General features: G+C 40.9%; 1 protein-coding gene across 2 annotated transcripts; it reads right to left on the minus strand.

The window, feature by feature from the left end:
- Nucleotides 1-5,091: 5,091 nt before the first annotated feature.
- LOC141698340 (uncharacterized) lies at nucleotides 5,092-7,255 on the minus strand. 2 transcript variants are annotated; one of them, XM_074503026.1, is made up of 3 exons: nucleotides 6,311-6,992; nucleotides 5,849-6,231; nucleotides 5,092-5,767 (listed from the first exon to the last, which is right to left on the minus strand). In XM_074503026.1, the coding sequence occupies exons 1-3, from the start codon at nucleotides 6,705-6,707 to the stop codon at nucleotides 5,219-5,221; spliced, it is 1,329 nt and encodes a 442-aa protein (XP_074359127.1). In that variant the 5' UTR covers nucleotides 6,708-6,992; the 3' UTR covers nucleotides 5,092-5,218. The 2 variants fall into 2 exon arrangements, with proteins under 2 accessions (XP_074359127.1, XP_074359128.1); XM_074503027.1 differs by lacking the exon at nucleotides 6,311-6,992 and adding an exon at nucleotides 7,066-7,255 and having other exon boundaries at nucleotides 5,094-5,767.
- Between the last annotated feature and the right edge of the window lie 5,237 nt (nucleotides 7,256-12,492).

Below are 12,492 nucleotides of genomic sequence, written 5' to 3' on the forward strand. Positions count from 1 at the left end.
AAAGCCTATGATGGCACGGGAGACCCCGCTAATCATGTTAGGACATTCTCTAATGCACTGCTGCTGCAACCCGTGAATGATGCTATAAAGTGTCGGGCCTTCCCTCAAACCCTGTCGGGTATGGCTCAAAGATGGTACAGTCGCCTGCCCCCAAACTCTATTGGATCGTTCAGAGAATTAAGTCAGGCTTTTATTAAGCAATTCATCAGTGGAAGAGTCCATGAGAAAAGTTCAGCATCTCTTATGAGTCTTGTGCAGGGAGCTAAAGAATCCTTAAGAGATTACCTAAATCGTTTTACAAAGGAGGCTTTAAAAGTCCCAGACCTTGATGATAAGGTAGCCATGATAGCGCTGCAACAAGGAACTAGGGATGAGTTTTTCAAGATGTCTTTGGCCAAACGACCCCCTGAGAGCATGTTGCAGCTCCAAGAGAGGGCAGGGAAGTATATCAAGGTTGAAGAGAGTATGAGGAAGACCGTAGTAAGTAATGAGCCCACTGGAGGCAAGAAACGAAAAACTGATTTGGAGTACATCGCTAAGGATAAGTATCCTAGAACTGAACAAAACCCTGATTCAACCCCCAAGAAGGGAGGACCTGGGCAAAAGTTCACTGAATACGCTAAGCTGAATGCCCCCAGAAGTCAGATTTTGATGGAGATTGAGAAAGACAGAGATATTCGCTGGCCTAAGCCCTTGAAGGCTGATCCCGCCAAGCTAGATAAGGGCAAGTATTGCAGGTTTCACAAAGATGTTGGTCATGACACCGATGAGTGTAGGCAGTTGAAAGATGAAATTGAGTTTTTGATTCGAAAAGGAAGGCTGAACAAGTATACTGGAGATGGAGGAGACAGAAACAATAATGGAAGGAAGAACTTTGAAGATCGTAGGAGGGACCAAGATGATCAGGGGCGGAATCCCCAACCTAGAGGACCAGTTATAAACACCATTTATGGAGGGCCGAGACCTCGAGGGCCTGTGATAAACACGATCTTTGGAGGTCCAACTGCTGCTGGATTGTCCAAAAATTCCAGAAAGGCATATACTAGAGAGGTTATGCATATTGTTGGAGAAGCCCCGAAGAGGGCCAGGACAGAAGTAACATTGGCTTTTGATGATTCCGACCTAGAGGGTGTGAAGTTTCCCCATGACGACCCGCTGGTCATAACGCCGATAATAGGAAATAGCCCGGTTAAGAGGGTCCTTGTGGATAATGGTGCTTCTGTGGATATCTTGCTCCACGACACCTTTCTAAGGATGGGGTATAACGACTCCCAGTTGACACCAACCGACATGCCGATATATGGATTTGCTGGAGTAGAATGTCCTGTGGAAGGGATAATTAAATTACCAACCACCATAGGTACGGAGCCAAGGCAAGCAACGCAGATGCTGGATTTTGTGGTGGTAAAGGCTAGTTCAACTTATAATGCTATCATGGGGAGAACAGGGATACATGCCTTCAAGGCAGTCCCCTCTTCCTACCATTCAGTCATGAAGTTTCCCACCCGAAACGGGATTGGAGAAGAGAGGGGAGATCAAAAAATGGCTAGAAGCTGTTATGTGGCCTCTTTGAGGGCAGATGGAGTCGGGGGGCAGGTTCTTCCTATTGAAGATATGGATGTTCGAGAAAATGATGAGAATAGAGGAAGGCCAGCAGAAGAATTGGATTCGGTTCCTTTAGATCCCAAGAATCCTGAGAGGATGACTTTTATTGGAGCTACATTAGAGGAGCCCCTTAGAGGGAAGTTAGTGAAATTTTTGCAAGAAAATAGTGATGTGTTTGCATGGTCAGCAGCTGATATGCCAGGCATAGACCCGGGGTTAATTACCCACAAGTTAAACGTGGATCCAAGCCGGAAGACAGTAAAACAAAAGAAAAGAAATTTTGCCCCGGAAAGACAAGAGGCTATAAAGCAGGAAGTGGAAAAGCTCTTAGAGGCTGGTTTCATTGAGGAGATTCAATTTCCGGAGTGGTTAGCAAACCCTGTAATGGTGAAGAAGGCTAATGGAAAGTGGAGGATGTGTATAGACTTCACCGATCTGAATGATGCATGTCCCAAAGACTGTTTTCCGCTGCCTAGAATTGATACTTTGATTGATGCCACCGCTGGACATGAGATGCTGAGTTTCATGGATGGATTTAGCGGATACAACCAGATCAAAATGCATAAGGATGACATTCCAAAGGTATCATTTATCACTGACTTTGGTGTTTATTGTTATCTTGTTATGGCGTTTGGTCTCAAGAATGCAGGAGCCACCTATCAAAGGTTGGTGAATAAAATTTTTAAAGATCTTATTGGGAAGACTATGGAAGTCTATGTTGATGACATGCTAGTCAAGAGTCTAGTAAAGACTGATCATATAACCCATTTGAGGGAAGCTTTTGAGGTCCTGAGGTACCACAAGATGATGTTGAATCCCACGAAGTGTGCTTTCGGAGTAGGATCTGGAAAATTCTTGGGATTGATGGTCTCAAAGAGGGGAATTGAGGCTAACCCCGATAAAATAAAGGCAATCCTGGACATGGAACCCCCAAAAACTGTCAAGGATGTTCAGAAACTCACAGGAAGGGTTGCTGCGCTAGGACGATTCATCTCCAAGTCAGGAGACAAGTGCTTGTCATTCTTCAAGTCATTAAAGAACATTAAAGACTTTGTATGGAGTGAGGAAAATCAGAAGGCATTTGAAGAGTTAAAGAAGTATATGGGCCAGGCCCCGTTATTGGCCAAGCCAGTTCTGAGTGAAGTTTTATTCTTGTACTTGGCTGTTTCAGAAAGCGCCTTGAGCGCGGTGTTGGTTAAGGAGGAACTGAAAGTCCAGAAACCCGTATACTATGTCAGCAAAATCTTGCATGGTGCTGAGTTGAATTATTCAACTATTGAGAAATTCGCTCTAGCCTTGGTAATGGCTTCGAGAAAGCTGCGTCCTTATTTTCAGGCTCACCAGATTGAGGTGCTAACAAATCAGCCACTGAGAAATATCATTCACAGTCCCAAGGCAAGTGGGAGACTAATTAAGTGGGCAATAGAGTTGGGAGAGTTCGATCTCAAGTATAAGCCACGTATAGCCATAAAAGCCCAGGCACTAGCTGACTTCGTGGTGGAATGTACCATACCCAACCAAGAAGTCGGGGGGCAGGAAGATGCCACACCTCAAGACAAGGGAGTCGACAATGGGGACAAGGAGAAAGAATATTGGGTTCTCTATTTTGATGGAGCATCAAAAACAAATTCCAGTGGAGCAGGGTTGGTTTTGCAAAGCCCTGATGGATTCTTAATTGAGTATGCCATGAAGCTAGACTTCCCAACCACAAACAATGAGGCAGAGTATGAAGCCCTGATAGCAGGCCTTGGTCTAGCTGGGACACTTAGAGTCAAAAACTTAAAGGTCCGTGGAGACTCAAAGCTGATCATATCCCAAGTAAAGGGAGAATTTGAGGCAAGGGATGATACAATGGCTAAATATGTCCGCCTAGTAAGGGCTGTGATGACCCAATTTAATGAATGTCATGTTGAGCACATTCCAAGGGAAGAAAATGTTAAGGCAGATGCGCTATCAAAGTTTGCTTCATCTGAGATAGAAGAAAGTTCAGGGAGTGTATACTTTCGTGTTTTAAAGACGCGAAGCATAGATGTTAAGCTTGTGGCTCCCATAGGCCTGGGGACGTCATGGATCGATCCCATTAAGGCTCACATTCAAACCGGATGGTTGCCAAGCGATGCAACTGAAGCACGAAAGTTAACTGTTCGAGCACTAAGGTACTCCTTGATAGATGGGATTCTGTATAAGAGATCTTTCGTGGTTCCTTACTTGAGGTGTCTCAGGCCGGATGAGGCACGCTTGGCTCTTGAGGAAGTGCATGAAGGCATTTGTGGGCAACACTTGGGGGGCAGGGCCTTGGCTCATAAGATAACTCGTTTAGGCTTCTATTGGCCAGAAATGATGGCTGATGCCAAAGAATATGTAAAGAAGTGTGATCGTTGTCAGAAGCATGCACCAGTCGCCAGACAACCCCCCGAGATGCTGACCTCTATCAACTCACCTATTCCCTTTGCTATGTGGGGGATGGATATTCTAGGGCCTTTTCCTATGGCCACAGCACAAAGGAAGTTTCTGATTGTAGCCATTGATTATTTCACCAAGTGGATCGAAGCCAAACCTTTGGCCAAAATCACAACTAAGCAGGTTGCACAATTCCTGTGGGAAAACATCATGTGCCGATATGGAATTCCCCGTATCCTCGTCACTGACAATGGAACGCAATTCAACAATGAGGAATTCAAGAAGTATTGTGAAGAAAATGAAATTGAGTTACGATTCACCTCTGTGGCTCACCCGCAAGCCAATGGGCAAGCGGAAGTAGCAAATCGGATAATCCTGGATGGACTAAAGAAGAGGATCGAAAAGTCGAGAAATAATTGGGTAGATGAGATACTTCCCATATTATGGGCTTATAGGACTACCTGTAGAGTCACGACAGATGCAACTCCTTTCATGTTGGCATATGGGGCGGAAGCAGTAGTTCCCGTGGAGATATCACATTCTTCTCCAAGGATTCAGGCTTTTGATGAAAAAGAAAATGAGGAAGGGCAGAAGTTAGCCCTGGATTTAATCGATGAAGTACGAGATAAAGCACACGCAAAGATAGTAGAATATCAGAAAAAGGCTTCATTCTACTACAACCTAAGGGTTAAAGAGAGGTTTTTCAAACAAGGTGACCTAGTCTTGAGAAAAATAGAGGCTTCTGGTGTCGGACAGAAAGGAAAGCTTGCCCCAAATTGGGAAGGGCCGTATAGAGTCAAGAGCGTTCAGGGTAGAGGAACCTACAAGCTGGAGACTATGGATGGTTTTGAAGTCCCGAGAACCTGGCACGCACAAAACCTGAAGGTTTACTACGTGTAAGATGGTCGAAGTACGATTCTCACTCGTCAGGATGGCGAGTAGGTTGAAAAGCACCTTGAAGCTTTGCTTGCTTAGGATTTATATGTTTTAGTTTTATTACGAAATTTATTAAGACTTGTGTAAGGGACGAATCCCAGACAATTTTATGAAATTCATAAGTTCTTCAAAGTATGATTGTGGCCTAACAAATAAAAATCAAATGCATGGATGCAAAGCATAAAAGGTGATAAATGAGATAGATCTGATAGATGTTACAAAAGTTTGATAAATAAAGTCTCGAAAATAAAAAAAGCCACGCAGGGCTGAAAAAGCTCTAAGGAGCTGAGGTGCCCTCGGCGTCCATATCATCGTCTTCTCCGCTCTCGCTAGATGTCTCCGTTGTCTCGGAGGAGGAAGAGCTGTCATCCTCAGCAGGTCTGGAAAAAGACTCGGGAGGAGGAAGAAGTGGATCCTGAGGAACATGATCCGAGACAACTACTCGGGTACGAAACCTCTGTAGCAAAGCCTCATCGTCAGGGCAGATGTAGTCCGCCGGGTTAATATCAGGACAAGCCTCGTTCACGGTCCCAAGGGCCGTGTCCCAACCAGTCCTAAAAAACTCGGGAAAGACTGAATCATCCCTAATCCTCATGGATTGGGCAAACTCCTCCGAGTCCAGATAATTGTCTATAGCTTTATCCTTCTCCGCCCGAAGTACCACCAGCTCGGCGTTAGACTCTCCGAGTTCTTCCTCCTTGCGCTTGAGCTTCTTCTCCAGGGTAGCATACTTCTTCTGCTGCCTCCTGAGGGCATTATCGGCCTTATCAGAAGCCCGCTTCCATGATTCGGCTTGCCTCACAGCGCCTTGAAAGTAGGCGTTAGACTGAAACAAAACAATTAACAAAGTATAAGGCAAGAAAGTGCTACAAGAACGAGAAATAAGTTTAAAAAAGAGAAGGCATACCGAAGCCAGAGATTGGGCTCCCATGAGCTTAATCCTCTCAAGGTCAGGGGTGGCCACCACATCAGTAAAGTCCTTTGGGGTCACGCTATGGTAGGACCAATCCCAAGCATGCTTCGTGGAACCAACCACGGTATCCCCTCGGCGGAATCCCCAGAGAGGCTGAAAGGCGCCTGTAGCAGCAGCAGCAGGGGCAGCAGCAGTGATAGGAGCATTATGGCCCTCAGCTCCTTCAGTTGAAGCCTCCCCCATAGGCTCCTTGTGCTTTCTCAAGAAGATAGGCTCTGTCGCCTTTCCCCGGGTGTCTAGGCCTGCGAGCCGAGCTTTCTTCATCCTAGCTGTCTCCTCAACCAAAGGAACGTTGTCCTCGTTAATCTCCTTAGCAGCTGAAACAAAACAAAGGACAAAATAAGTGAAGTTAATAACGCATGAAATGAAGTAAAATTGAGAAGGGAAGAAAAATACCCTGTTGAGAAACAGAGGATAGTCCCACATGAATTAGGGAAAACTCCTCTAAGAGAGTCCAGCTGGTGGTCGTACCATCATCCTGAGTAAGGCCATTATAAATAATAGTTTCTTCAGGAGTTAAGTGAATGGATTTGAGGCTACCATCACTGACCTTCCCAAAGGAAGATCGAAAGAGCGTGCCCCAGTCGCCATTCTCCCAACGTAACCCAACGAAACTATTCCTCCAATTTGGATTATTATCAGGAATAGAGGCGCTATTAAAGATATGTTTGCTTTTGGGCCTTTGTTTGACATAAACCCAGCCACAAATATTGGAAGAACTATTGTAACATTGGAAGACCTTCCTAAAAACGGCTACCGAAAGAGGAAAGCCCTCCCTAAGACAACAAACCATAAAACATAGAATATTCCTCCAGGCGTTTGGAGGAAGCTGACACGGGTTGATTTGTAAGTCAGCCAAAAGATGAGGGATAAAAGGATGGAAAGGGAACCTAAGCCCAGCGTTAAGGGCGTCGGTGTAGATGAAAAGAGTATCGGGCCTCCAGTGGCAAGTACGGTCACCACCAGAGACTGGAACTAGTCTAAAGGGGGGAGGGACGTTATAACGAGCATTTAGTTTATTGAAATCTATGTTATGCCAAGTATTACAGTGATTAAAAGAGTCGAGATGTGCAGTGGAGGGATATTCATCCCCCTAGTATTAATCATATCAATTAAAGACATATATGAAGAGCGGATCTCGATATCCTTACCTCGTTTTGAAGCCGAGGCAATTTTGGCCGCCCTCTCAGAATTCTTGTCAGCCATTAGAAAGATTAGAAAGCTAGAAAAAGCCTGAAGGAGAGGTTGGAAAACTAAAGGAGGGATTTGAGAAAGGAAAGGCTAGAAAGTTGGAGGAGGGATGAGGAGAAGTTGTAAAATGAAATGAGAGGTGTGAAGAAATAAAACTCTCACCCCACCTTTATATAGCCAAGGAAGAAGGATAATGGGCCTTAAAAAAGCCCATTTGGGCCCAAAACTTAGAAGGTTCTGGAATAATCCAGGAAGTTCTAGCAAAAATCAGAGGAAAATTAAAGTTTTTGAAGAATCTGGAAGAATCCAGAAAAACCCTAGAAGGATTTGGAATTTGGGCTTAGAAAATGAAAGCCCATCTCAGAAAAGGGCCTAATTTTAGAAAAATCAAGCCATGTTGAGGCCCAAATGATGTTTAAGAAAAAAGAAGTGGGAAGGGAGCCCAGTTAAAGCAATGGGCCAATTGCAAAAAACTAGTTGGACCAAGGAAAATGGGCCAAGGTTTTTTCTATTGTAGCCCAGGAAAAAGGGTAGGCCAAATTAGAGAATAGGCCCAGTTAAAATGGGCCCAAGTCTTAGCCCAGAATTGAGAATCCAAGGATATACAAAAAATATATATGTATTCTTGAACCTTTCGAAGAGAAAACACAGAAAAATCCTGGTCAAAATGTTCCTGCTCGAAAATCCTTCGACCAGGGCTTAGAAGGAAGGTTAATTCGGTCAGAAAGTAAGAATCTTGACCGAAAGGGAAGAAATCCTATTCGAAAAAAAAAAAAAAAAAATTTTACTGGTTCGACCAGAATATTTCCTGACACTGTCGACCAGGAATCAAGGTAAAATCCTGGTCGAATAGTACCTGCCCGAAATAGCTTCGACCAAGGCAAGAGATGGTGGTTAATTCGGTCAAAAAATGGGGATCTTGACCGAAAATCTTAACCGAAAATTCCTGGTCGAAAAATCCTATTCGAAATAAAAAAAAAAAAAGAAAAAAAAAAAAAAAAAAAATAAAAAAATATATAGGAAAAAATCCTGGCCGAAATTCGACCAGGAATCTTGCTCGAACCCAACCTGCTCGAAATTCAATCGACCAAGGCATACTGAAGGTTAATTCGACCAGGATCCTGGTCGAATGGATTCCTGGTCGAAAATTGTATTAAAAAAAAAAAAAAAAAAAAAAAAAGAAAAAAGGGAGAGAAAAAAAAAAAGAAGAAAAAATCCTGGAAAATTAAGGAAATCCCTTAAATAATTTCTGAAAAATGGTAATATTTTCAGAAAATTAAGGATAAATCCCAGAAATTAAGGGAAAAATCCAGAAATTAAGGAAATCCCTTAAATAATTTCTGAAAAATGGTAATATTTTCAGAAAATTAAGGAAAAATCCAGAAAATTAAGGAAATTCCTTAAATAATTTCTGAAAAATGGTAATATTTTCAGAAAATTAAGGAAATTCCTTAAATAATTTCTGAAAAATGGTAATATTTTCAGAAAATTAAGGAAAAATCCAGAAAATTAAGGATAAATCCCAGAAATTAGGGAAAAATCCAGAAATTAAGGAAATTCCTTAAATAATTTCTGAAAAATGGTAATATTTTCAGAAAATTAAGGAAAAATCCAGAAAATTAAGGATAAATCCCAGAAATTAAGGGAAAAATCCAGAAAATTAAGGATAAATCCCAGAAATTAAAGGAAAAATCCGGAAATTAAGGATAAATCCCAGAAATTAAGGGAAAAATCCAGAAAATTAGGGAAAATCCCAGAAAATTAGGGAAAAATTCCTGGAAATTAAGATAATTTCTGAATAAAAGGAAGATTCGTTGTAAATGTGTAGGTCGCTCCACACTTTACGCAAAAACGAAACCCTGTAAGGGAACGAATAGATTTAACTTCTGCGAAACCTAATCAATGTTTCCCAAAAGTTGGGGGGCAAATGATAGGGATAAATAAGTCCTGATTTTATAATTAATGGGCTGCTAGGCCCAATAATAATAAGATGTATAATATTCAGACCAGAAAGGTTAAGTCTGACGGACCAGATTAGGCCTGGTGGAATAAAAGAGGCCCAAAAAGCCCTGATTATTAATTAATTTCGTAATTAATTAATAAGGGAGAAATCAGATGTTGAAAAGAGTCCCGATGAGGATATAAATCCTTAGAGATTAGCCTCAAGGGGACCTGAAAGGATAAGGAATCAACTTCCTACTTCCTAGGACTCCTAAGTCTATCCTAATTCAGAGGCTTATCCTCCAAGCCTCCTATACCAAGTCCAATTCAAGGACTCCCGCATCTATATAAGGGGCCTCACCCCACAAATCAGAACTACGTTTTTTGACTTGATCCTTGGCAATCAGCAAGGTACGTAGGCATCTTGTTAAGGCAGATTGAGTCACGAAACACAAGAGCAGTCAAATCGAGCCTTGGAGCTCACGTTCCTTAGTATTAAATACAGCAATAATATATAGTAGTTTTAATCCATAACATCAGCCATCTTCTATTTCTTTGAAAAATGTGTGATTGTGCTTTTCTTTTAGATTGTGTGAAAATACTATGTGAGAAAATTAAATTTTGAGCGACAGTCTCCTGTACTGGCAAAAGGAGAGGTAGATTTGAGAAAATAATTTTATAAGTGTTTATTTCCTTATAAATTTTCTTATGTGAGAAACATATTACTCTTAAAAGTAATATATTGTGTGAGAAGTGATGAGATCACTTGAAAAGAAAAGAGAGATTTAGGTGTTACCTTGTTTTATATTTCAGGATATCATCAGAAACAGACACTTATTGCTAAGGATCCCTTTAAAGGCAAGGCAATTCTGCCTAGCTCTGCAAACTCTTCTGAGGAGCTGTCTAGCTTTAATTCTGATGAAGATAGTGATAATGATGATTCTAACACAGCTCAGCTTAAGACTGCTATTGATGCATCTACGAAGTCCAATGTTGGTTCTTCTTCATATTTTAATGCTGATCCTTCTTATTACAATGCTGATGCAGGCATTTTTGAAAGACTGAATGGGATTTTGCATGGAAAGATGCACATACTTCTATCTCCTCAGCTGTTGGTATGCAACATGTTCACATGGCCTATGATGGACTTCAAAACCCTGAACTTAAATTGAATCTTAAGGCCTCTACCATCTGTGTGAAAGGAATTCTCTCTGAACTTGCTGACATGAAGACATCTTATGCTAGTTTACAGAACAAGTTTGATGCATTTATGATTAATCCACTTACTTCAGCTGAACTCATAAGTGTGAAAATGCTGTTAAAACGTGGTTTAATCTCAACAAAGCATGGATACTCGATTTTCTTCCTTGGAAGATAAAGTTTCTTCAATGGCTGATAAACTGGATGCTATATTTTCTCTTCTTTCAAATACTGATGCCAAAAAGGGGGAGAAGATAGCTGTCACAAAATGTACACCTGACTCTATTTAGTTGAAAGATAAAGATACTGATGATGATGGTGATAAAAATCCGGTTGCAAATGTTCAAATTGCTCCTATTGCTCAACAACCTCAACATTCTAAAATATCCGGTTCTTCAGGACAACGAAAGTCTACTGGTGCTCATGAAGTTAAACACAAGACTAATGCTGATACTCCTGAAACTGGTGATGTTACAATCTCTAACTTAGCAGATGCTAAAGGGTTATTCTTTCCTTACAGACACAAGGAAACAGGTGAAGAGATTGTTCAGTACTATAAAGATAAAAGGTTTGAGCAAAAGAATGCCAGGAGTGCTCTTGGGTTGATAACTAAAGAATTTCCTGATCTAACAACTGAAGAAGCAGTTATGCAACAGAAGGAGTTAATGGCTCAAATTGAAGCTGAAGCAAACACCTCTAAAGGAAGAGGAAAAAGAGGTGGAAGAACTACAAGAGCCAGAGGAAGAAGAGGGAGAGAAAGAATTTCTAAACCAAGTCAAGTGTCTGCAATTATTTCTGCATTTATGAATGTTCTATTCAGAGAAGGTTTTGTTCCTGTACAAGGACATGATTTAAAAGAAGAAGCTGAGGATATTGAAGAGATGATTGTCCAAAGAAAGAAGAAATCAACCATTTACATTGCTCAAGTTGATATAACTAATGCAAATGTGTCTCTTAAAGTAGATTCAAATCCTGAAGAAAAAGCAGATCCCGATGCTGTGAACCTGATAGCTGATTTTGACACTGATGAAAAGGTGATCAAAGTATTGGATGAATTGATTCTTGATGAACAAGAAAGAATTGACAGAAGGAGAAATGATCAAGCATGCAGTGACTATGTGCAAAGAATTCTAAATTCAAGAAGAGAGCTGTGGCATAAAACAAGAGGGAGGATTCATGATTTATCTGCAGGGTATGCTCCTATCATCAAGAAGGATAAAAAATGGAAAGGTGTTTATTCATTTAGTTATCCTAAAGGATTCAAGCTTATTGAATTTGTGTCAGCAGGACTAAGGGATCCTATTTCAGAACAGGAGAATATTGATAAGTCCATCAAGAAACCTTCTTGGGTTGAACATAATGAAAAGCTAAAGCTTATCAAAACTCATACTAGAGGAGGTATTGGTCATTCTGGAATGGAAACTTTGAGGTCTGATTTACTGGACATAGATATTCTAACTGACAATCTTGGTGAAAGAGTTACTCCTTCACATCTTGAGAAGGTTGAAGCTGTAAAGATTGTATATAGGAAGATAAATCTTGATAATGTTAGAGAAGAGATTCTGTACTTCTTGAGAGATGGTAAGGTGAAAAGCTTTACATTGCAGCAACTCTTGATGAAGACTGTGACAGAGTTGAAATATATTCACTATCTTCTTAGAGTTGAGGACAATGTCACCAGAAACTGGTCTTCTATGATACTTAAAAGTATCAGAAGAAGAGTCATGAACAAAGAAGATAAATATAATGGTTATTATGTTCCTATGTACAGAACTTATAATGATCAAGAAATGAAGATGGAAAAGGGAGCTGCAGTTCTAAAAAATTTTCTCAACAATCCTCAGTTATCTTTCAGTCCTGATCATGAAGATGTTAGCTTAAGCTTTATGTTGATCGGTGATCTTGAAATAACTAAGAGTTCGATCTCTAAATTAAGATCAGCCATTTATCAGCTTGGAGAAGATACTGAAGAGAAGAAAGAGTTAAAGAAAAAACTTGTCAAAGTCCTTCAAGACAAGGAGGAAGAAAGGTTGAACAACTTTTTGGAAACAACTATCAGTTATCTTAGGATACTAAAGTAAGCCTTATTCTTTGTACATTTGGTAATTGGTTTTTGCATCATTAAGAATGGAATTTGTGCTTCATTACATTAAGCATAAATTGGGGGAGATTGTTATGTGCTGATTCTCAATGATCAGGAGGAGCTCAGGATCTGACTGTGTGTGGATGTCATCAGTATTTGATGT

This window comes from Apium graveolens, chromosome 11 (assembly GCF_009905375.1).
Source record: "Apium graveolens cultivar Ventura chromosome 11, ASM990537v1, whole genome shotgun sequence".
NCBI lineage: Eukaryota > Viridiplantae > Streptophyta > Magnoliopsida > Apiales > Apiaceae > Apium > Apium graveolens.

Coding starts and splice junctions, on each gene's coding strand:
- LOC141698340 (XM_074503026.1), bottom strand. CDS start 6,707: ATGGTTTGTTGTCTTAGGGAGGGCTTTCCTCTTTCGGTAGCCGTTTTT. Junction 6,232..6,310: donor ATCCTCTGTTTCTCAACAGG/GTATTTTTCTTC, acceptor GTTTTGTTTCAG/CTGCTAAGGAGATTAACGAG. Junction 5,768..5,848: donor GAGCCCAATCTCTGGCTTCG/GTATGCCTTCTC, acceptor GTTTTGTTTCAG/TCTAACGCCTACTTTCAAGG.